This window comes from Piliocolobus tephrosceles, chromosome 1 (assembly GCF_002776525.5).
Source record: "Piliocolobus tephrosceles isolate RC106 chromosome 1, ASM277652v3, whole genome shotgun sequence".
Classification (NCBI taxonomy): Eukaryota; Metazoa; Chordata; class Mammalia; order Primates; family Cercopithecidae; genus Piliocolobus; species Piliocolobus tephrosceles.
The window spans coordinates 198,628,260-198,652,715 of NC_045434.1; the positions used below are offsets into that span (position 1 = coordinate 198,628,260).

General features: G+C 50.5%; 1 protein-coding gene and 1 long non-coding RNA gene across 2 annotated transcripts in view; one reads left to right on the forward strand and one right to left on the reverse strand.

The window, feature by feature from the left end:
- The window catches only part of MYOM3 (myomesin 3), a 60,806-nt gene extending 36,911 nt beyond the window's left edge, over nt 1-23,895 (forward strand). The window contains exons 21-37 of the mRNA XM_023219723.1: nt 2,300-2,414; nt 3,109-3,265; nt 4,612-4,721; nt 6,842-6,886; nt 7,594-7,730; nt 10,662-10,806; nt 10,971-11,030; nt 11,731-11,798; nt 12,798-12,908; nt 14,637-14,724; nt 15,266-15,304; nt 15,561-15,669; nt 17,146-17,309; nt 17,939-17,975; nt 18,164-18,186; nt 20,668-20,723; nt 22,299-23,895. Of these exons, the coding sequence (XP_023075491.1) occupies nt 2,300-2,414; nt 3,109-3,265; nt 4,612-4,721; nt 6,842-6,886; nt 7,594-7,730; nt 10,662-10,806; nt 10,971-11,030; nt 11,731-11,798; nt 12,798-12,908; nt 14,637-14,724; nt 15,266-15,304; nt 15,561-15,669; nt 17,146-17,309; nt 17,939-17,975; nt 18,164-18,186; nt 20,668-20,723; nt 22,299-22,562 (1,728 nt within the window). The 3' untranslated portion in view covers nt 22,563-23,895. The remainder of the gene's footprint in view (nt 1-2,299; nt 2,415-3,108; nt 3,266-4,611; nt 4,722-6,841; nt 6,887-7,593; nt 7,731-10,661; nt 10,807-10,970; nt 11,031-11,730; nt 11,799-12,797; nt 12,909-14,636; nt 14,725-15,265; nt 15,305-15,560; nt 15,670-17,145; nt 17,310-17,938; nt 17,976-18,163; nt 18,187-20,667; nt 20,724-22,298) is intronic.
- LOC116418522 lies at nt 12,723-19,884 on the reverse strand. Its single transcript, XR_004228592.1, has 2 exons — nt 19,616-19,884; nt 12,723-14,787 (listed from the first exon to the last, which is right to left on the reverse strand). It is a non-coding gene; the product is annotated as an uncharacterized LOC116418522 (long non-coding RNA).
- Nucleotides 23,896-24,456: the final 561 nt, after the last annotated feature.

Consider the following 24,456-nt stretch of genomic DNA (forward strand, 5'->3'; position numbering starts at 1 on the left):
GTCAGGAGTTCGAGACCAGCCTGGCCAACATAGTGAAACCTCTTTTCTACAACAAAAATACAAAAATCAGCCACATGTGATGGCGCGTGCCTGTAGTCCCAGCTACGCAGAAGGCTGAGGCAGGAGAATCACTTGAACCTGGGAGGCGGAGGTTGCAGTGAGCCGAGATCGCACCACTGCACTCCAGCCTGGGCCACAGAGCGAGATTCCATCTCAAAAAAAAAAAATCTCTAAAAAGATTTTTACCTTTTTTTTTTTGAGACAAAGTTTCACTCTTGTCACCCAGGCTGGAGTGCAGTGGCACAATCTCTGCCCACTGCAACCTCTGCTTATCTGGTTCAAGCAATTCTCCCGCCTCAGCCTCCCGAGTAGCTAGGATTACAGGCACTCGCCACCATGCCCGGCAGATTTTTGTATTTTTAGTAGAGACGGGGTTTCACCATGTTGGCCAGGGCATAGTGGCTCACACCTGTAATCCCAGCACTTTGGGAGGCTGAGACCGGCGGATCACGAGGTCAGGAGATCGAGACCATCCGGGGTAACACGGTGAAACCCTGTCTCTACTAAAAATACAAAAATTTAGCCGGGTGTGGTGGCGGGCACTTGTAGTCCCAGCTACTTGGAAGGCGGAGGCAAGAGAATGGCATGAACCCGGGAGGCGGAGCTTGCAGTGAGCTGAGATTGCGCCACTACACTCCCGCCTGGGCAACAGGGCAAGACTCCATCTCAAAAAAAAAAAAAGGTTTTTACCAAATGGTTCATTCTGGTCATGGCTAGGGGAAGGCCTGCCAGGGGTGCTTTAGTCCTTCATGGCATGTTGTGCTGTGTCACTTAAAATGTTTCCCAACAAGTGTGTATTTCTTTTATAATCGGAAAAAATTAAAATACCTTCATTTTACAAAAAATGAAATTAAAGCCACCTCAGACAGAATTAGGGAAGACGAGCCTCAGCCAGGGGACTCTGCTGAGACCTTAAGGTCTCCTGACCTCATATAGGTGAGATCTTCACCTATATGAGTGGCTCGTCCCCTCCTGTACGTTGGCCCAGGCCAGGGCAGGACAGCCTTGGTGACCTGGCACCGGCTTCTGCATGTGGACTGTTGGCCACCATTCGGTCAGTCAGCCACTGGCTAAACATTTCTTCACACCTGCTTTAATGCCAGGCCTGGACCAATTCCTAGGCATGAGAAACTAAATAAGTCACAGTTGTTGGGTAGCAGGCAATAACAATACTGTGTGATAAATGTTGCAATTGGGGGGGTCTCAGGAATTCTGGACGCTCAAAAAAGAAGGTGAGAGGTGCTTCCTGGAATCCACGCATCTGCCGAAACTGAGTGATGAAGCACAGGCTACAGTGGAGGGAGCCAGGAGGGAGGCAGGACGACACTCCAGGCAGCACACTCAGCAAGGGCAAAGGCAGGGAGGTGTGAAATGGTGTGATGGATGTGGGGACGCTGAGAGAGCTGTGGTGTGAAGGGGACAGATGGAGGGACAAGAGGACAACAGGCTAAGGCCAGGTTAGGAAGACTCTAGGTACTCAACCTCGAAATTTGAACTTGACCCTGAAGGCCACTAAAAGATGTACACACCATCAGATCGGCAGAGGGAAAGATAGACTTGGAGAGAAGGGTCCCAGGGCAGAAACGCCCTTTAGGAAACTGTTGGACTACCCCAGGTGAGGAGAAACAAAGCCTCAGTCATGGCTGTGAATGGGACTTGGAGGAAAGTGGCCACATTTAAGAAACATTAGGAAGGCCGGGCGTGGTGGCTCACACCTGTAATCACAGCACTTTCAGCGGCTGAGGCCGGTGGATCACCTGAGGTCAGGAGTTCGAGACTAGCCTGGCCAACATGGTGAAACCCCGTCTCTACTAAAAATACAAAAATCTGCTGGGCATGGTGGCGAGTGCCTGTAATCCTAGCTACTCGGGAGGCTGAGGTGGGAGAATTGCTTGAACCAGATAAGCAGAGGTTGCAGTGGGCAGAGATTGTGCCACTGCACTCCAGCCTGGGTGACAAGAGTGAAACTTTGTCTCAAAAAAAAAAAAAGAAAGAAAGAAAGAAACATTAGGGAAATAAAACAGATGGAACCTGGTGATTGGTGGAGAGAGCCCAAGAAAAGGATGGCAAAGACAATCACCAGGTGTTGAACGGCTGTCTTTGTCACATGGAAAGATGAGGGACACAAGAAGGGAGAGAGTTTTCTTGTTGAGAGTGGCTCCCCAAGTGGTTCCTTGCACCTTGGGGCCTGGAAAAGTCACTGCTGTCCTCAGTGCTGGTTCTTGCCCTCTGCCCTCAGGTTTCTGACTTGCAGCCAGGAAAGAGTTACGTGTTCCAGGTACAGGCCATGAACTCGGCTGGTCTGGGGCAACCGTCCATGCCCACCGATCCTGTGCTCCTGGAGGACAAGCCAGGTAGGGGTGGCCGGAGAGGCCAGAGCTCTGCCGCTGGGCTACACCGTTGAGGACGGGTGGAGTTCAAGGGAAGTTGGGAGAAGCCTGATGCTGTGCTAGGCCCTCACATTTCTCTGGCCCTCCAGCAAGCCCCTGAGGGAGGGGTCATCATCCCACATTGACACTGATTTTATTATAGCTCAGAGAAGATCAACCAGGTCACATGCTGGTATATGACAGAATCACTCACCTCTCCCAACTATAAAGCACGTTCTCTTTCCATTCTTTTAATTATTCATTCATTTAATAAATATTTGGTGATGCCCACGTTGCACTGTGAATACAGGAGTGAATGAGAGAGTAAGATCCCTGCTCTAATGTAGGAGTGGGGGGAGCAGAGAGCAGTAAACAAGTAAACTATTGCATGAGGAAAGCGATCTAAGATAGAGATAAGTGCTTTATTATAAAATAAATAAAACAGGATGATAGGATGGGACAAGGTTGCTTAGCTAGGGCAGTCAAGGAGGGCCTCTCTGAAAAGGTGACATTTGAGGTGAGAAGGAGCCAGATCATGCAATGCCTTGGCAGCCACAGCAAGGAGTCAAATTTATTATTAAGAGCAATGGGCAGGCCCTGGAGGTTTAAGCAGGGGAGGGGTGTGACCTGGTTTATTATGTATAAACATCTGCTGCCCTCTGTTGGATCTCGCCCTCAGGTGCCCATGAGATCGAGGTTGGTGTGGATGAAGAGGGCTTTATCTATTTGGCTTTCGAAGCCCCTGAAGCCCCCGACTCCTCAGAGTTTCAGTGGTCCAAAGACTACAAGGGCCCACTGGGCCCCCAGAGGGTCAAGATCGAGGATACAGTTAACAAGTAAGTGAGGCGAGGCCAGGCGCAGTGGCTCAAGCCTGTAATCCCAGCACTTTGGGAGGCCAAGACAGGCGGATCACGAGGTCAGGAGATCGAAACCATCCTGGCGAACACGGTGAAACCCCGTCTCTACTAAAAATAATACAAAAAACTAGCCGGGCGAGGTGGCGGGCGCCTGTAATCCCAGCTACTTGGGAGGCTGAGGCAGGAGAATGGCGTGAACCTGGGAGGCGGAGATTGCAGTGAGCTGAGATCCGGCCACTGCACCCCAGCCTGGGCGACAGAGCAAGACTTTGTCTCAAAAAAAAAAAAAAACAAGTAAATGAGGCGAGAGGAGAAACAACTGCTCAACGAGACCCAAATACTGTCAGAGGAGCTGGCAGACACTCCCGGCTGAGACCACGGGGCAGGACTCATCCATGATGGCTGAAAGGTGCTGCTCGGTCTTTCTCTGCGGATGCTGACTGCAACCTTAGTGAGAAGAGTGGAGAGTGCACTTACAGGACTGCAATGGTGCTGTTTTTTCTTCTCTTTTCTTTCTTTTTTTTGAGACAGGGTCTTGCTCTGTTGCCCAGACTGTGCAATGGCATGATCTCAGCTCACTGCAGCCTTGACCTCCCAAGCTCAAGCAACCCTCCCGCCTCAGTCTCCTGAGTAGCTTGACTACAGGCACACGTCACCATGCCCGGCTAATTTTTGTATTTTTTGTAGAGATGGGGTCTCACTCTGTTGTCTAGGCTTGTCTCTAACTCCTGAGCTCAACCAATCCTCCCCATTCAGCCTCCCAAAGTGCTGGGATTACAGGCGTGAGCCACTGCGCTCAGCCAATGGCACTGTTCTTTTGGAGATTCCTTTTCCGTAGGGAATTACATGTGCACCTAACTCAGTACCTTCGAGGAGACCTTCAAAGAGGACTTGGTTTCTAGCCTGGGTGCCAGGGACTTGCTCTTACAAGTTCTCTGTACTTAGGTTCTTCATCTATAGCATATAGAGTTGGACCAGATGACCACAAGGACCCCTGTCAAATGCCCCCATGTCTCACTCCTTCCCCAGCGGCTCATGGCCTCAGCTCTGTCCAGCAAGGCATAAAGCCTATGCCTCAAGCCCTGGAGGAGGTCAGGGTGGTGTGACCAGTGCAGACCCAGTGCCAGAGAGCCCAGATAATGGCACCATTGAAGGTGGGACCCTGAGGAGGTAGAAGGAGGCAGCAGCCTGTGCTTCCTGACTTGGCCAGGGTCTGCTTGTGGTACAGGCTCACCAGAGGCAACCTGGACTCCCTGGCTCCCAGGCCTCTAGTGCACAAGACTAAGGAGCTCCTCCCAGAGCCTCTGCTCTCCTCTCTCTGCCAGGTCCAAGGTCATCCTGAAAGAACCTGGCCTCGAGGATTTGGGCACCTACTCAGTCATAGTCACTGATGCCGATGAAGACATCTCCGCAAGCCACACGCTGACCGAGGAAGGTAATGCACCTGCCCCCCTCCCGGCCACCTCCCCAGAGAGAGTCCCAAACACAAATGCGCACAGAGGTCAGCAAGAAGCAACCAAAATAAGTAAAGTGGCCATTTCTACAGAGAAGTAGGCCCTCACCCACCCATTCTTTCCATCACTAGATATCTATTGAGTACCTGCCACAGGCCAGGTAGGCCCTGGATATTACATTAGTGAACTCGACAGACAAAAATCCCTGCCCAGTGAAATTTACATTTTTCTGGTCTCTCTTTTGTTGTCCCACCTCTTTATTTTTAAATTATTATTATTATTTCTTGAGATGGAGTCTCGCTCTGTCGCCCAAGCTGGAATGCAGTGGCATGATCTGGGTTCAAGCAATTTTCCTGACAGAGCTCCCTGAGTAGCTGGGACTACAGGCACCTGCCACCATGCCAGGCTAATTTTTTGTGTTTTTAGTAGAGATGGGGTTTCACTGTATTAGCCAGGATGGTCTCAATCTCCTGACCTTGTGATCTGCCCACCTCAGCCTCCCAAAGTGTTGGGATTACAGGCGTGAGCCACTGTGCCCAGCCTGTTTTCCCGCTTTTGGTAAAAGCAAAGGTACTAGAATTATTTTTGTTTCTTTCTGTGGCCCCCAAAAACAACAGTGCAAGTGTGATGATAAATTGCAAACAGCAGTTGGTCTGAGAAATGGGGTGACAATAGGGAGTGTTGAGGACTGTGGGTAACCAGAGAGTGAATACTACGTCTAAAGGACCATCCATATTTGATCAATTAAACTGAACCAAAGCCTGTGCTCACAGCCAATGAGATGCTCTGCTCCCTCCGTAGCAACCAGGACAGCCTTTGCCTATTGTCTATCCTGCTCGTGGCACATGAGGCCTTTTGATTTTGTTAAGCAGAAGCCAGAGAGACCCGGGTTCCAATTCCGGTTCCATAATTTGCTGGCTGATTTTGGACAAGTCGTGCCACCTTCCTGGGCCTCAGTTTCCTCGCCCATAAAGAGGGATTATAATCCCTGGCTGCCCCCACCTGAAACAACATTGTTATGCAGATACAATCAGATGATTCTATGCAAACTAAAGCCATCCATGAAAATGATGGTGTTTTTTGGTTTTGTTTGCCGAGTGCTTGCCATGAATCTAGACTCATTGTGTTAAGGATTCTGGGGCTTACTAGAGAAAATGAGGCGTGGGCTCTGCCCCTCCAGTTCATCCACACAGTCCATATTGACTGAGCACCTACTGTGTACAAGACATTCACGTAGATTCAGAGCTCGCCTTAGCAGAAGAGGCAACACAAAGAAGCAGTCAGCAGGCGGGGTGCAGTGGCTCATGCCTATAATCCCAGCACTTTGGGAGGCTGAGGTGGGCGGATCACCTGAAGTCAGGAGTTCAAGACCAGCCTGGCCAACATAGTGAAACCCGGTCTCTTGCTAAAAATACAAAAAATTAGCTGGGCATGGTGGCACACTCCTGTAATCCCAGCTACTTGGGAGGCTGAGGCGGGAGAATCGCTTAAACCCTGGAGGCAGAGGTTGCAGTGAGCCAGATCGAACCATTGCACTCCAGCCTGGGCAACAAGAGCAAAACTCTGTCTCAAAAAAAAGAAAAGACGAAGAAGAAAAAACAGTCAGCAAATAAGACAGCATTCTAGAACAATCTGAGACTTCTGGGCTGCAGTGCTCGGTGTGGTCCAGACCCAGGGACACTAAGATAGCATATGACAGGGGTGAGCAATGAGGCCCTGGCACCAGTGGTCCCAGAGTGACCAGAGGCAGACAGTAATACTCAGCCCACAGCATTGCAGAGGACTAATGAAGTATGCAGAACCAGGCACATGGCAGGTGCTCCTCTAGGGAAGTAAGACTTGATCTAGGCCTTGAAGGACAGGGAGAAGATGCAACTTCAGGGTGGTCAGCAGCAGCCTTGGCATCACCCTCAGTGCCCCAGGGCAAAGGCCCACAGTATTCATCATGGCCCCTATGGAGCCAAGGGACCCCAACTTGGGGGGAGGTGTCTCTTGGAACTTTGACCCAGCACAGGATCATTGGATGGCTCCTGTGGGCCTCCCACCCCTGGCCAGGATATTTCATTCTCTCTGGTTTCTTCCTTACTCCCCCCTATCCCAGAGCTGGAGAAGCTGAAGAAGCTGAGTCATGAAATCAGAAACCCAGGTAAGCAAGCAGTCCAAGCGGCAGCCTAGTGCAGCCCCCACTGGGCCCATTGGCATGTTCTGAGCAGAGCAGAGTCAGGCCAAGGACCAGGAAACAATCCCCAGAGAGTGGGGGAACCACAGAGCTAGAAGGTCAGAGACCACTCAGGAAGCTCATGGAAGGAAAAGAGCAGCAGGAAAGGGGATGCGAGGAAGGGAAATGCGGGCGTTGTCCTCTTTTATAATTACCATTATTGGCTCTTTAGTCATTAGATTTGGGATCTTCTAAACCTCTGCTTCCCTCCGTTGGCTAGGGACAGTGTGTGCAGTCCCTAGAGCGGGGGAGGTCACACACTTGGCTACACAAAAGAATCGTGATGGCACCTTTCCTAATCCCAATACCTAGGCCATGCCCCAGACAAATCAGAATCTCTGAGGACGGAGCCCAGATGCTAGGCTTTTTGAAAGTCCTCAGGGATCCAATGCCCGGCCAGGTTGAGAACCGCAGCCCCAGAGCTCTTAGAAGAGGAAATGCTTCGCTGACATTAAATAAATCCAGAGTGGGCTTTCGGAAAACCCTCCTCTGAGCCCCACCCAGCAGAGTGTCCTTCAGGTTCTCTAAGCGTTTTGCAATGTCAGATGCCAAGGGTGTGCTCCAGGTAGGGCTGGAAGGGAGCGGGAAAGGGAGAAGGGGTCCAACCCACCCCCTTCCCATCCTGCGCCTCCCAGTGATCAAACTGATCTCCGGCTGGAACATTGACATCCTGGAACGAGGAGAGGTGCGGCTTTGGCTGGAAGTAGAAAAGTTATCTCCAGCCGCTGAGCTGCATCTAATCTTCAACAACAAGGAGATCTTCAGCTCTCCGGTAATTGGATGCTCACAATCCCTGAAGCGAGGCTCCCCTGCCGGGGAGGTGGCCTCACGGGATCCTGATTCTGCATGGGCTGGTACTTCCCCCTAGTGGCCATTTCAGAAATGACGGTGTGCTTTTGCTGTTCAGTGGTGGGGACCGGATGAGGACCTTTGGCTTTTAGTACCAGTGCTGGTGTTGGGGGGTGGGGGTTGGCAGGGACACTACATGCTGGCCAATGTAAGGGACATTCCCACAAACAAAGAATTTCCATCCCCCCCACAACTTTTGATTATCCCACCAGACATTCTTAAGATGAAAAACCTGCATTCATGCCTATAATTATCCAAGGCTAGACCCTAACTCTATTTTAGATATAAATACAAATATTTTTGTACATTTTTTTCTTTTTTTTAATCTTTTTAGTTACAGATGGGGGCTCACTGTGTTGACCAAGTTGGTCTTGAACACCTGGCCTCAAGTACTCCTTCTGCCTCCGTCTCCCAAACAATTTTATTTTTTGTTTTCTGTTTTTATTTGTTTGTTTTTGAGACAGAACCTCACTTTGTCACCATGGCTAAAGTGCAGTGGCATGATCTCAGCTCACTGCAGCCTCAACCTCCCAGACTCAAGCGATCCTCCCACCTCAGCCTCCCGAGTAGTTGAGACCACAGTCACACACCACCATGCCCAGCTAATTTTAATATTTTTTTGTAGAGACAGGGTTTTGCCTTGTTGCCTGGGCTGCAAACTCCTGAACTCAGGCGATCCTCCTACCCAGCCTCCCAAAGTGTGCAATTTTACTATACACTGAATGGAGAATTTTTATTCTGCTGGCTACTTTACCTATGCTCATTCATTTTCCTGCTTTTGTACAGAATAGCTTCTGATTTTTTGGTTTTTCTTCTTTTAAAGTCAAACCAATTCATTATAAATCAGTGCGGCATTTATTTCTTCTTTATATTATGGTTAGAGTATGATATTATTTTGTAAATCATATCTGTAGACAGGTTGTATTAGATCGAACCACATGATTTGTCGATAGTCAACTGTTTACCTGCTGACATGGCAATTTCAACCTCATGAGACACTCAAATTCATGACTCAATCTCATATTATTTGTGAATTTCATCTCCAGATGGCAAAGCAGCCATTAGAAAATACATGTGTGGCTGGGCGGGGTGGCCCACGCCTGTAATCCCAGCACATTGGGAGACCGAGGCAGGTGGATCACCTGAGGTCAGGAGTTTGAGACCAGCCTGGCCAACATGATGAAACCCCATCTCTACTAAAAATACAAAAAATTAGCCAGGCATGGTGGTGCACACCTGTAATCCCAGCTACCGAGGAGACTGAGGCATGAGAATCGCTTGAATCCAGGAGGCAAAGGTTGCAGTGAGCCAAGATCGCGCCACTGCACTCCAGCCTGGGCAATAAAGTGAGACTCTATCTCAAAAAAAAAAAGAAAAGAAAAGAAAAAAGAAAGAAAATATGTGTTATATATATCAAAGGTCCAACGACAAAAAGAAAAAGAAGAAAGAAAGAAAATATGTATTATATAAAGAAGGCACTAGTTCTGACAGGAGTCTCATGTCCACCCACTGTGGGTTATATGACCTTGGCAGGTCTCTTCACCTGTCTTGCCTCTGTTTCTGCATCTGTGCAATGGGGCTGGTTGTCCCAGCATCAAAAGGTGCAAATCAGAAAACTGACTTGAAAGTTCTATATAAAGATTGTTCAATGACCTTACCACATGGTATAGGAAGTGTTACAAAGTCTGGACTCACTAGTATTCAACTATATTTCTATAGTTGTCCCTATAGAAAAATGAAACAAAATTAGATCACTCCTCCAAATCATACATACAAATAAAGCCAGAGGGAGAAAGAACCTAGATGAGGAAAATGAAATTTTAAAAACTGTTAAAGAATATGGTAAAATGTAAATGAGTGTTAATACTGGGTAGCAAGTACATGAGTACTTTTTTTTTCCAATATCCTTTACACATGCCGATGGGGTTTTTCCTATTTTAAAAGAAGTAGAAAATAAGTGGTCGGGCACAGTGGCTCACGCCTGTAATCCCAGTACTTTGGGAGGCCGAGATGGGCAGATTACTTGAGGCCAGGAGTTCGAGACCAGCCTGGCCAACATGGTGAAACCCCGTCTCTACTAAAAATACAAAAATTAGCTGGGTGTGGTGGCACATGATTGTAATCCCAGCTACTTAGGAGACTGAGGCAGGAGAATTGCTTGAACCCGGGAGGCAGAAGCTACAGTGAGCCGAGACTGCACGACTGCACTCCAGGCTGGGTGATGGAGCGAGACTCTGTCTCAAAAAAAAAGAGCCTGTAATCCCAGCACTTTGGGAGGCCAGACAGGTGGATCACGAGGTCAGGAGATTGAGATGATCCTGGCTAACACGGTGAAGCCCTGTCTCTACTAAAAAATACAAAAAACTAGCCGGGCGAGGTGGCGGGCGCCTGTAGTCCCAGCTACTCGGGAGCCTGAGGCAGGTGAATGGTATAAACCCGGGAGGTGGAGCTTGCAGTGAGCTGAGATCTGGCCACTGCACTCCAGCCTGGGCGACAGAGCAAGACTCCGTCTCAAAAAAAAAGAAAAGAAAAGAAAACAGGCAAAATCATGCCACAGCGGGAGTTGGGGGCTTATTATTAAATTGTAACTGATCACGCCACTGCACCCCAGCCTGGGCAACAGAGTGAGACTGTCTCAAGAAAAACAAAACAACAACAAAAATATTGTAACTTATTTAAGTATCCAGGGGACTGGGTGTGGGGGGAGCCACAGAGGGTTACCCAACACCCCGCCCAAGTCTCTGAAGGCTGACAGCTCTGCGCTTACCACCCCCAAGCCCACTACACCCTGATGTGTGCCCCTCAACAAAGTTCCCAGAACAGGGAAAAGGACTCTGGAGTTTGTCCTTTTCAGAACCGCAAAATCAATTTTGACCGAGAGAAGGGCCTGGTGGAAGTGATCATCCAGAACTTGTCTGAGGAGGACAAAGGGTCGTACACCGCTCAACTCCAAGACGGAAAAGCCAAAAACCAGATTACCTTGACACTGGTGGATGACGGTCAGCCCCGCCCTCCCCGCCCTGCACACCCGGCCTGCCCCGCAGCCCTGAGTCCTCGGCTCTGCAGTCCGCTGAGCACACCCCTCGCCTTCTGCTGCCCTATGTCCCCTCTCCAGACCCACACTCTTCTCGGCTCATGCCGGTTCCTCCCTCTGTGTTCACAGATTTTGACAAACTTCTGAGGCAGGCAGATGCTAAGAGAAGGGACTGGAAGAGAAAACAGGGTAAGAGCTGCTGGAGTGAAGTTCAAAATCCCTGGCCACTGGTTCGTGCTAGAGATGCTGGACTGGGGGTTAATGGGCCCCCCAGCCCTGCTGGGCCCCCGAGGGATGTCCACTGCCATTCAGTCCAGTTCTGTCCCAATGTCAGATCAAAATAGCTCTTGCCTGACCTGAGGGTGAGAGCTGAGCCCTCTTAAATTTTGCACCCTGAAGCCAGGCACACTGTCTCATGCCTGTAATCCCAGCACTTTGGGAGGCCAAGGTGGGCAGATCACTTGAGATCAGGAGTTCAAGACCAGGCTGGCCAACATGGTGAAACCCCATCTCTACAAAAAATACAAAAATTAGCCGGGCATGGTGCACATGCCTGTAATTCCAGCTATTCAGGAGGCTGAGCCACGAGAATCCTTGAACCCAGGAGGCGGAGGTTGCAATGAGCTGAGATTGCGCCACTGCACTCCGACCTGCGCAACAGAGCGAGACTCTGTCTCAAAAAAAAAAAAAGAAAAGAAAAGAAAAGAAAGAAAGAAATTTGCACCCTGAGCACCACCCTTGCCTCATCCCAGTCCCAGCCCTGGCAGGGACAGCATTTGAGAAGCCCATAGCCATTAACTGCCCCTCCCCCCATCACTGCCTGGACACAGGTGGCACCCTGGCTGAGCCTGGCTCTCTGACGGTGGGCATATTTGTTTTGCACACACAGGTCCCTATTTTGAGCAGCCGTTGCAGTGGAAGGTCACAGAGGACTGCCAAGTGCAGCTGACGTGCAAGGCAAGTCCTGCCCTGCCCCCAGGCCCAGCGCGGGGGGACCTGTGGCTTATCCCCAAGCCCAGTTGTTGTCCCTGCCCACCTGGCCCCCTAAATTCCACACTCTGTACTTGGCTGATCGCACACACAGAAAGTACCCCCGAGGAGACTGCATGTAACCCAAAAAGCAAACCCACCTTCCCAGCGCCCATGGGGTGGGATTAGTGTGAGGGGGACCAACCTTGCACGAGATCCTAGTGGCTCCAGCAGGGGTTCCGAGGGGTCAGGGGGTCTAGGAGCCTGCGAGCATTTGTATGTTGAGGGCTCTCCCTGTGTTTATGATTATCCTGTACTCAGAGACTCAGTATTATTTCATCCGCCTCACAATCATCTGTGACATAAGCATTGCTATCCCCACTTTACAGATGAGAAAACAAATGGGGAAATAGCTCAAGGCCACACAGTAAGAGGGAGAGCCCAGTCTATCTGCCTCCAAAGCCTAAGGTCCTTGTTAGCACCCTTCGGCCTGTTGAGATAACGGGGGAAGGGGAGGGTGGGTGCTCTCCCAGAAGCATATCCAGTCAGTAAACTCAGAGCATCTAATATGTGCCACTCTGCAAGGTCCTGAACATACAAAGATGATGAAGTGGTCTCTGTGGGCCTTGGGAGCCCATGGTCAAGGCAGGACCACTGGAAAACAGCATCACTCATGCTTGACCGGAATGGGGCAGGAAATTGATGAATCGTGATGGGGGGTGACTATGGGGGGTGCTTCAAAAAAAAGGCTTCCTGGAGGAGATGACATTTAACTGAAGCATATGAACATTTACAAGGAAAATAGAGTAGGGCAGGGATCAAGAGGCAGAGGGAAAACCATTAGCAAGAATTCAGAGTCCGGAAGCCAGCAGAGGAGTCATATGGTACGTGAAAGGACTCGGCTGAGATGCCTGAAGGTGTGCACAGGTGTGTTTTTACTCAAAAAGAAACAAGCCCGACAGTCTCCTCATTCCCCACCTTCCCCAGGTGACAAACACCAAGAAGGAGACTCGCTTTCAGTGGTTCTTCCAGAGGGCAGAGATGCCAGATGGTCAGTATGACCCAGAGACGGGAACGGGACTTCTCTGCATCGAAGAGGCAAGTGTGGCTCCAGCTTCAGGGCTCACTTTCTCCTTTGGCTGCAAGCCAGGGAGGGCTCTGGGCTGGGTGTCAGAGGCAGGGCCGAAGCTAGGTTGATGCAAGTGAAGCCCTGAGCACAAAATTTAAGGGGCACCAAAAAAACTCAGTAATCAAGATAAATAATATTGTATGCAATGTTCTAAAAAATCAAAATTAATGCAAACAAAAACTATTAAAACCCCCAAACTTTCAATAGAGACAGAATCAGTATTACTGATTTTCTTCTTTAGCTCCAGTACTGGCCCTGCCAATGACTATGCAGGCTTGGGCTAGCCCCTGTCCCTCTCTGACCTCAGCTTTCATCTGCAACCTGAGCGAGTTGGAAGGGATGCTCTCTCAACACCTCCTTCCTGCCCCAGCAGTCTGGGATTCGGGACAGGAAGGATGTCTCCAGGTGAGGCAGATCTGGGCTGAATAAAGCAGGCCTGGAGCTCAGTTCTCCCCCCATGTCCTCCCCTATGGCCTTTGGCGGACCGTGGCCTGGTTAAGAGAGAAACACAAGGCTTACTCTTAAACGTCAACCTTTTTCTGCCCTGCTGCTGATGTCTGTGGCCTCACTGGGTGCCCAGGAGGACTGGAGCAAACAGAGGTTTGCTGACTAGGAAGAAAACAATGATTTCAAGGTCTTCTCCCAAATCCTGGCCAGGCTGATGCCAAGTCAGCCTTTGCCACCACTGTGCAAGCTCCTCAGACAGGCTGTGGCACCAAGTAGGTGCTTCATCGTTACGGAGTTTTAGTATAATCATCAGTCCCATTGGTGCAAAGTTTCTGGCCTCCTAAGAGTTACCTCCCTTGATCCCCACAGCAGCTGTAGCACACAGGCAGGGCAAGGATGATACCGTGATTTTACTGATGAGTAAACTGAGGCTCAGAGAGTTTCAGTGTAAAGACATAAGGCTAGAGGGTGGGGTCAGAAGCCACTCCAGACACCCACTCTGGGTTTGGCTGAGACCTTGGAGCCTTCCTGGGATGGTGAGGACATAAGAGAGGATTTTGGGGGCTCAGCACCTCAATCCTCAGGTTAAGAGCTGCCTCTGTCTTGGATCCTGCCCCAAACCCACTGTGTGGAGATGGTCCTGCTGGGAAGTATTGAGAGATGAGGGGCTGAAGGAAGGTGCTGTGTAATGAGAGGTCACTCCTGATCTCTGGACCTTGCCTTTAAAGCACAACTCAGGTTCTTGCTTTGCTGAGTGTTTGTTCAGACTTAATTTGGGGCTGAAAAACATGGGCCAAGAGAACCCCCTTGTCCTGGGCAGGAGAAAACATGCTTCCTCTTGGGGAACTGCAGGTGGTGGGGGTCCCTCCATCCAGGAGCCCCCAGGGAGTGAAAGGTGGGCCAGGCCCAGACAAGCTCTGCAAAGTGAGGCTCACTGTGTTGTGCTCAGATCAGCCGCCTGTGAATGCAAATGAAGGTGTCTGGTTCTGCCCTCAACTCCCCCTACTCCACCCCTTCCCCAGGCCCAGACAATCCCCGAGCTAGGAATCCAAGGGCTCTGGAGCTGAAAGGAGCCTTAGAGCTCACCCAGTCCAGATAAGTAAACGGAGGCCCAGGGAGGAGAAGGGTCTTGTTACCTGAGGTCACACAGAGAGTGAGGGGCAGGCCTGGAGCCCAGGCCTCCTGATTTGGTAGCCATCTCTCCTTCTGAAGCCCATGCTGACACCACCATCGCTCATCCTTCTTTCCAGTTGTCCAAAAAGGACAAGGGGATTTACAGAGCGATGGTTTCTGACGATCGAGGGGAGGACGACACCATATTGGACCTCACGGGTGACGGTAGGAGCTGGCGATGGGTCAGGGACAGTGGAGGGAGCACAGTGGAGCAGACTGTGATGTGATCTGTGCAGTAAGATTTATGGGATCCCCATGTCACTTGGAGAAATTGAGGCACAAAGAGATTAAGTGACTAGGCCAGGATTCCACAGCTAGTCAGTGGCAGGAGCCAGGTCAGTGTGACTCTGATGCCCGTGTTCACCACAGTATACCACAGTGAGTCCAGGCTTGCAGACCCAAAGCCTGAGTTCACTCCTCCGTCCCACAGTGGGCCCAGGCTCCTTATCAGGCTGATTGGCTCAACCTGCAAAAAACTTCAGGTTTACATGTTTGTCCTCCATCCATAGTGCCCTTCTCCCCACCCCACTGCCGAGTGCCCTGAACCCCCTCCTATCCCCAAACTATGAGAGTCATCCTACAGAGCTGCCTGTCCCCCCGAGAACAGCTCATGGGCTCCACCAGCCTTTTTCAAGGATGTCCCCACTCCTAGCACATGCCTAGGGGAGCCCTATGCCAGCTAACCCTTCTCTCTGTCTCCCTCCAGCCCTGGATGCCATCTTCACCGAGCTGGGCAGGATTGGTGGTAAGCAGCTTGCCTCTTTGCCCGGCCCTGCCCTGATGCCCAACAGCCTCCAAGCAGCCTAACACTGGCCTTGGCTATTGGGGGTGGGTTTAATTTCCAACCTCAAACACTGAAGAGAAAATCCTGCCTCTTCACAGCACTGCATTTCCCCTACAGCACCTACCCGCCCCCCAGGGCAGAGTCAGACAAGCTGGCCCCCAAATCTGATGCCTAAATGGCCTCAGGGAAGACTCATCCTTCTCTTCTGTCTCCCCAGCCCTCTCTGCAACTCCACTGAAAATCCAGGGGACCGAGGAAGGGATCCGGATCTTCAGCAAGGTCAAGTACTACAACGTGGAATACATGAAAACCACCTGGTTCCACAAGTAGGTCTGCCTTGCCCCAGAGCCCCAGCCAGGCTGGAAAGGATTCAGCACCTGACCCACAGGGGCCTCCCTCCCTTCTCCCTGCCCGGTCCTCCAAGCAGAGCCCGGTCCCAGTGGTTGGCAGAGACAGGGTCTCCTCCTGGTCTTGCTGTCCACAGAAGGAGTTGAGGATAGAGATTAGCAGTGGGAGGAGTAGAAAGGCTTTTCCGAGATCCCCCAGCGAAGGTGGGAACCTTGGTGGGACAACATTTTTCTGGAAACTCTATGGCCACAGCAGGATCAGTCTCTGAGCAGCAGCTGGGAACTGGGGGAGAAAGGGATGCAGGGATGAAGAAGAGCCAAGTGGTCAGGTGGGTCAGGGCATCCTTGTGGGCCTCTGCAGCCTTAGCAAACTTGGTCAGCCAGGCTTAGGGGAAACATGCAGGAAAAGGGTCTGCAGGGCTGGCCACTAACTGAGAGTCAGGGCTTGAAGGCAGGATAGATGAGGTACCCACAGAGACTTAGCCACTCTCTGAGTGACCCCAGATAATCCAATAGCAAAGTTTTCCCAGTGCTTTGTATCAGATGCATGCCTCAGCCTTGTGGAGCAGACATGACTGCACCCATTCTGTGGAGAAGGCTTGACTGATTTGGTCAAGGTTGTCAAATGAGTGAGAGCCGAGGCCAGATGGAATTTCAGGACAATAGGTTCCTCCCCTAGCCAGAGTTTCTCAGCCCTGTGACTAAGCACAGAGGTGTCACCTCTGCAACACAACACTGGGAACAGAGGACAGTGTCTCTAGGAATGAAATTTAAGTAAAGAAGGGGAAAAGTTTCACCTTATGTGGTTTCTTTTTTTTTTTTTTTTTTTTTGAGACGGAGTCTCGCTCTGTCGCCCAGGCTGGAGTTCAGTGGCCAGATCTCAGCTCACTGCAAGCTCCGCCTCCCGGGTTTACGCCATTCTCCTGCCTCAGGCTCCCAAGTAGCTGGGACTACAGGCGCCCGCCACCTCGCCCGGCTAGTGTTTTTTGTATTTTTTAGTAGAGACGGGGTTTCACCGTGTTAGCCAGGATCTTATGTGGTTTCAAAAGGTTAGAGTGCTTGTGGGAAGAAGGCCTGGGAGAGTTTAAAAGAATAAAGAGGTAAGGAAGTTGGCTCCTGAGGGTGAGGGAAGTGGCAGTCACGGACCCTGGAGCACCATTTCTTTAGGGTCCCTGCCTGTGGCATGCATCACAAATGCGGACTCAGCACCAACACATAGTTGTCATGCCACAAGAACTGGTGAATGAATGAATGGATGAATGAATGCAGTATTGAATGATGAATGAAGGGTTGAATAATGAATAAGTGAATGGATATTTATCTGGTGCCTCATGAATGGTCACCACCCATAGCCCACGGATCTTGAAACAAAACCACAGGAGAGGATTTTGGGGCAGGGGTATCTGCTGACCTGCAGACAGGCAGCCTTAACCATTTCTCCACCCTCACATTCAGAGACAAACGTCTGGAGAGTGGTGATCGGATAAGGACGGGCACCACCCTGGATGAGATCTGGCTTCACATCCTGGACCCCAAAGACTCAGACAAGGGCAAATACACTCTGGAAATAGCTGCAGGGAAGGAAGTCCGGCAGCTCTCAACAGATCTCTCAGGGCAAGGTGAGCCATCCACCTATGTCTGCAGAGAAACCTGCTTAGAAAATCCCATGAACAGGCTGGGCACACTGGGTCAGTCCTGTAATCCCAGCACTTTGGGAGGCTGAAGTGGGAGGATCGCTTGAGCTCTGGAGTTTGAGGCCAGTCTGGGCAACATTGTGAGATAAGCCTGGGCAACATCTCTACAAAAAATAAAAATAATTTAGCTGGGCATGGTGACGCATGCCTATATTCCCAGCTACCTGGGAGGCTGAAGCGGGAGGACTGCTTGAGCCCAGGAGATAGAGGCTGCAGTGAGCTGTGATCACACCACTGTACTCCAGCCTGGGCAACAGAGTGAGATCTTGTCTCAAAAAATAAAATAATAATAATAAAGATTACTCTGGGATACGCGTTAAGGAAAGAAAGATTTTAAAAATTTTTTAACAAAATAGAAAGAAAGAAAAAAAATCCCATGGTCTTTTGAGGGGACACCTACCCTCCCACCCAGTCCTGCCACTGCCCCAAAAGAACATCGGCATGGGGAGGAGAGTGGACAGTCAGGGATAAGCTCTGCTCCCAGGGTCACCCTGTCCCCACTGTTGGACAGCAGAGGCCTTGATGGCTCCCTTTCTCCTCTGTCCTTCTTACAGCTTTTGAGGACGCCATGGCTGAACACCAGAGACTGAAGTAAGTTTCCTCTACATTTCTCAGTGTGAATTATAGGCCCCTCCAGGGTGTGGCATGAACTAGGCTCACAACTCCTTCCTGGGAGCCCCAGCCAGCTCCACATTTCCCTCATCACCCCTCACCTCCACCTGGGCTGGACTGTCCTTTACCAAGTGGAATGTCACACCTTGTTCCCATTTGTTTTTCAGAGCCTTGGCCATCATCGAGAAGAGTAAGTCTGCCGATATTTCTGTCGTTTTTGTTTCTGAATTTGGGGAAACTTCCTGGAAGCTCAAGCCTCTTGGTGGGCTGCTGAAGGCCTCGTTCCACAGGCGGTTTGTGGGGCTCTAGGGTCTTACAGAGCTGCAGGGAAGACCTGGGCAGGACAGAGACAGAATCCAAGGACACCTGGGATTGTGTTGTGGAAGTACCCAGCGCGAGCCTGGTTCTCACAGGCACATGGACTACATTGGTAGGACCAAAAAGGAGGGGACAGACAGGGATGAGGCTGGGCTGGCCTTCCTGAGTGATCTGTGGGGACAGGGTGACTTTAAAGCTGAAGCTATGGCTCTCGAGACATTAGAGCCTTATTGAATCCAGGATGAAGCCCCAAACCCAGAGGCACATGGCACGGCCTCTGGGCCACTGGGGAAGCCACTACCAAGTCCATGAGCTCAAGCTTGTCCCATTCATCAGCCCTCCAACCCAAGCCAATTCTAAGCAGCCTGGTGGTGGGAGTCTGGCTGTCTGCTCTCACTGGCCCAGCAGATGAGTAAGGATTTCAGTGAGGGAGAGACCTGGACAGGCAGCAGAGCACAGGTGTGGTCATAGAAGGAGACAGCACAGCTCTAAGAACAGACAAGAAAACTCACACCGCCAGCTTGAGGCCATGTGTGGGAGGGGATAATTCGCTCTGCATGGCATCACTGTCCCCAAGTGTCCCCACTTGACAGGAAGTGCAGGCCTCAGGCTCATAGCTGTTATCAGGAAGGGGCAATTGAGGGGTGTAAGTGGCCATGCAGTGAGAAGCTCCTGCAGGGGGCTGAGGGGCGCCTCGGTGGAGGGAGCACAGCCCAAGACCAGCCTCAGGCCAGGAGGAAGCTCTTGTACCACGAATCTAATCGTTCACCCAGTAAGAATGTCCCTGCCCATCGTGGAATGCCACATCCTGAACAGAAGCCCCGTCCAGGACCCTAATAGAGGAAAGCTGAATTCACCAATACTGGATCGCTGGGGTGTGTGGAATCAGAGCTGAAGGAAACGATCATTTCATCCAGCTGTGAAGGGCTGGTGACACTTTCTGCCCACAACTGCATCCATCTGTGGGGCCTTCCCCTCCCCATCCAGGGTCCTGCTCCCTTATCACCCACTGGACAGAAGCCATCCGCATCGGGCTCTTTGCACATCCCTGATCTCTGGTCTAGGCCATGCTGACCACCCGTCCTGTTCCCACAGCTTCCCCTGCACCATGAGGAGTAGACCAGGTTTCTGCTTAGTGGTTGACAACCACACTCTTCCTCGTCACCCACAGTGGCCACCAGGTCCTTTGCTTGATCAGGTTCAATGTGTCCCCAAAGCTTCTGTCCCACTTTCTCTGATCTTGTTGGTCACACCCGTTGTGCGGATTTTGCCAGTTGAAGTCTCAGAGTAGTCTCACTTACCTGCTTCCTGGTTCTTGAGGGCAAGAGCATCTCATGGTCATCTCCAGGTACCACCAATCATAGCAAATGACCTCAGATCAGTGGCAGAGACACACTATATCCCATATATTCTACTTATGAATACAAGGAAGCATGTAATACAGTTCTAGAGATTTCCATCCAAGGTCAGGTGTGGTGGCTCATGCCTATAATCCCAGCACTTTGGGAGGCCAAGGCAGGAGGATTGCTTGAGCCCAGGAGTTCAAGACCAGCCTGGGCAACATGGCGAAACCCCGTCTCTACAAAAATATAAAAAATATAAAAATGCAAAAAATATAAAACTTAGCCAGGCGTGCTGGTGCATGCCTGTAGTCGTAGCTGCTCAGGAGGCTGAGTGGGAAGGATTGCTTGAGCCTGGAAAGCAGAAGTTGCAGTGAGCTGAGATCGTGTTGCTGCTTGAGCCTGGAAAGCAGAAGTTGCAGTGAGCTGAGATCGTGCTGCTGCTTGAGCCTGGAAAGCAGAAGTTGCAGTGAGCTGAGATCGTGCTGCTGTGCTCCACCCTGGGCAACAGAGCGAGACCTATCTCAAAAAATTAACTTTGAAAAAAAAAATTAGCTGGGCGTGGTGGCTCAAGCCTGTAATCCCAGCACTTTGGGAGGCCGAGACGGGCGGATCACGAGGTCAGGAGATCGAGACCATCCTGGCTAACACGGTGAAACCCCGTCTCTACTAAAAAATACAAAAAACTAGCCAGGTGAGGTGGCGGGCGCCTGTAGTCCCAGCTACTCGGGAGGCTGAGGCAGGAGAATGGCGTAAATCCGGGAAGCGGAGCTTGCAGTGAGCCGAGATCCAGCCACTGCACTCCAGCCCGGGTGACAGAGCGAGACTCCGTCTCAAAAAAAAAAATAAAAAAATAAAAAAATAAAAAAGATTTCCATCCAAAATAATGAAAATAGAAAAAGAAAAAGAAAAACAAAGAAGCCTTGCTTAAAAATAAACCTCAACTCTATGAACTTCTGGGAAGCGGCTGGCAGAAAAAGATTCGTCACCAGGGTCTCTTCTTTCCCTTCCAGATCGTGCCAAAGTGGTGAGGGGTCTGCCGGATGTGGCCACGATCATGGAGGATAAGGTACTGACCCTTCCCGGCCCACAGCCAGCAGTCCCACTCTGTGTTCCTTCGTGCATCCACCATAGATCACGAAACAATGCAGCGCCGTGGATTCAAAGCCAAAGAGTGGCCAAGTGACCACACGTCACTGATTACATGTGGTACAAAGGAAAGCCACTGGGCCTGGTGTCAGCCCACAGTGGGTGCTTGACCTAGTTCTAACTCCATCTATCTAGACAGCCCTGGGCATCCTAGACTTCTGCCTGTGGACTTCAGTGTCCACAAGAAATGTCTACTGGGAGATCCCTAAAAGCCCGTCTAGGATTGAACTTACTTATGCACATCTAGTGTTCCTGAAAACAATTGCTGACTTTTTGATCGTACTTACTTTGTGCCAGGCATGATTCCATGTATGTTATCTTTTTTAGCTTATTTAACCATCAAGGCAAGCACATGAAGTAGGGTTTTATTTATTAGTAATCATACTTTATAGCTGAGGAAACCCAGAGTCCCTTAACCCAGGTTAAGAGACCTAAGGTCACACAGCTTGAAGGGGCAGAGGTGAGATTCACACCCAGGAAACCCAACTCCAGAGCCTATGTGTTTAATAATTACATTATAGTGTTCTGCATTAGAGCTTGTTCAGAATTTTCTATTTTAATTCATAAATCTATGCACTCAAGCAATATAATCTTGCTTGCATGATAAAATCATAGTGACATATATATTACAAAAAGCAATAAAACAAACCAAAGGCCATTCTGGGGCCGATGTAATTATGGTCTGAGATTCTAATGAGTAAGTATTCCTAAAGAAAGGTTGAGAATGGCCAGGCACAGTGGCTCACGCCTGTAATCCTAACACTTTGGGAGGCTGAGGCAGGCAGATCACCTGAGGTCAGGAGTTTGAGACCAGCCTGGCCAACATGGCGAAACCCTGTCTCTACTAAAAATACAAAAATGGCTGGGCATGGTGGCTCGTGCCGGTAATCCCAGCACTTTGGGAGGCCCAGGTGGGCGGATCACCTGAGGTTGGGAGTTTGAGACCAGCCTGACCAACATGGAGAAACCCCATCTCTACTAAAAATACAAAATTAGCCGGGCTTGGTGGTGGGCGCCTGTAATCCTAGCTACTAGGGAGGCTGAGGCAGGAGAATCACTTGAACCTGGGAGGCAGAGGTTGCAGTGAGTCGAGATCGTGCCATTGCACTCCAGCCTGGGCAACAAGATGAAACTCTGTCTCAAAAAAAAAAAAATTAGCCGGGCTTGATGGTGGGCATCTGTAATCCCAGCTACTCGGGAGGCTAAGGCACAAGAATCGCTTGATCCTGGGAGGCAAAGGTTGCAGTGAGCCGAGATCGTGCCACTGCACTCCAGCCTGGGTGACGGAATGAGACTCCATCTCAAAATAAAAGGTTGAGGATGAAGGATGTGGGGTTAAAATAAAATCTCTCCCCTTTATAAATTACAATAAAACACATGTACTGAGCTATCACAGGGAGCAACCTGAGCTGGGAGCTCTCTGGGGACATGAAAGTGAACGCTAAGTTCGAGTTACAAGCAGGTGAAACTGTTCCCTTCCTGTCTTTTCAAACAGACCCTGTGCTTGACTTGCGTCATCTCAGGAGACCCCACCCCTGAAATCTCTTGGCTGAAGAATGACCAGCCTGTCACCTTCCTTGACCGATACCGCATGGAAGTGAGGGGGACAGAGGTCACCATCACCATTGAGAAGGTCAACAGTGATGACAGCGGCCGCTACGGCGTCTTCGTCAAGAACAAGTATGGCTCCGAGACAGGCCAGGTCACCATCAGTGTGTTCAAGCACGGGGACGAGCCCAAGGAGCTGAAGAGCATGTGACAGCATGTGTCCGGGCACAGTCTGAGTCTAGTCTGCATGGACCAGTAGGGACAACCAGTGGGTTACAGCCTGGCACAGGCTACAAGGGTGGGGCAGAAGGAAAGGGGACAAGATAGAACCCAGGATGTGAGGGTGGGGGTGGAGCGGATGCACCAAAGTGGAGAAGCAAAGATCTTTCTGGGGTCCTGAGTGGCCTCCAGGAGAGCAGGATGAACCCTGGACCTGGAGTAGGAGACCCGGATGCACTGGGGCTATCTAACAGTACTGGCATCTGATAGATAGAGGTCAGGTACGCTGCTAAACACTGCAGCTCCCACCACTTAGAATTATCTGACCCCAGATGTCAAAAGTGCCAAGAGTCCTGAGCCCTGCCGTAAACTGATACATCACACCCCTCTTTTAGGATCCCATAGTTTCAATTCACATAAGTTCAACAGACATTCATGTGAAGTCTAGCATGTGGGAGGCTATGGATGGAGCTGGAAATACAAAGGCAACTGATAAGCAGGCTCCACTTGCAAAGAGGCCTCAGTCCAGTGGGAGAAACAGACCTGGGCACAAGCAACTCCAGGACAAGGCAGGACATGATAAAGATTATAAAGCAGGTCCAAGGAAAGTGCTGCCAGTGGTCCAAGGAGGGAGACCAGAGGGTTGTCCCAATATGGGGAGGTAGGGCTTTTAAAACACCCTCATCCAGGCTTGGCGAGGTGGCTCACGCCTGTAATTCTAGCACTTTGGGAGGTCAAGGTGGGCGGATCACCTGAGGTCAGGAGTTCGAGACTAGCCTAGCCAACACAGCGAAACCTCGTCTCTACTAAAAACACAAAAATTAGCCGGGCGTGGTGGCAGGCGCCTGTAATCATCCCTGCTATTCAGAAGGCCGAGGCGGGAGAATCCCTTGAACCTGGGAGGTGGAGGTTGTGATGAGCCAAGATTGAGCCCCCCCAAAAATATTAGCAGAATTGGTGTTGGGCCCTGAAAAATTAGTCCGGTTTTGTGGTGGTAATGGGAGAAGGATATCTCAGGAGCAGGGTCTGGTGGGAGGAAAGGAAAGGAGGAGGCTGAGGCTGCCCAGGCGGCCTTGGATACCAGGCTTGGAGCTGGTAACGTCCAGGGCTTCCAGCACGGGGCCTCTGCCTGGTGTGACAGATACCGACTGGCCTCACTTGATGGATCTCAGTACTGAGCTGGGCATTTCTCTGCCCCCCAACTTCTTTCTTTTTAAAAATAAGATGGGGAGAGTTCATAAAATTAGAGATGTTTGTTGTAAAATTTTGGAAAACTCTGGAAATTATAGAGGAGAAAATAAACATAATCTATACTTCCAACACCACGAAGTAACACCTGCCTCTGATTTCTGAAATGACTTCTGAACTGAAGGATAAAGTGAGTCACCCCTACATCTCCCACCTCTGCACGTATCAAGGCATGGTGGGTAACCCCAGCGGCTCACCTACCAGGCTGTATGGTGCAGGCAGGCCAGGCGTTTGATGAGACCTCTGCAGAGAGCAGTGGGGACCAAGGAGACCTGACTGGAGTTTGGGGAATCACGCAGATCTTGGAGGCAAACACCACTGATTTGAAGCATCCCTCTGCCACTCATTCGCTGTGTGATCCTGCATAATACTTTTCCTTTTCTGGGCCTCAGTTTCCCATCTGTAAAACCAGAAGGCTGAAAGATCATTTCGAGGTTCCTTCCAATAGACACTAAGTTTTTGTTTTATTTTGTTTTGTTTTTGAGACAAGGCTTGGCTCAATTGCCCAGGCTAGAGCACAGTACCACCATCTCTGCTCACTGCAACTTCTGCCTCCCAGGCTCGAGTGATCCTCCCGCCTCAACCTCCTGAGTATCGGAGACTACACACCACCATGCCTGGCTAATTTTTGTATTTTT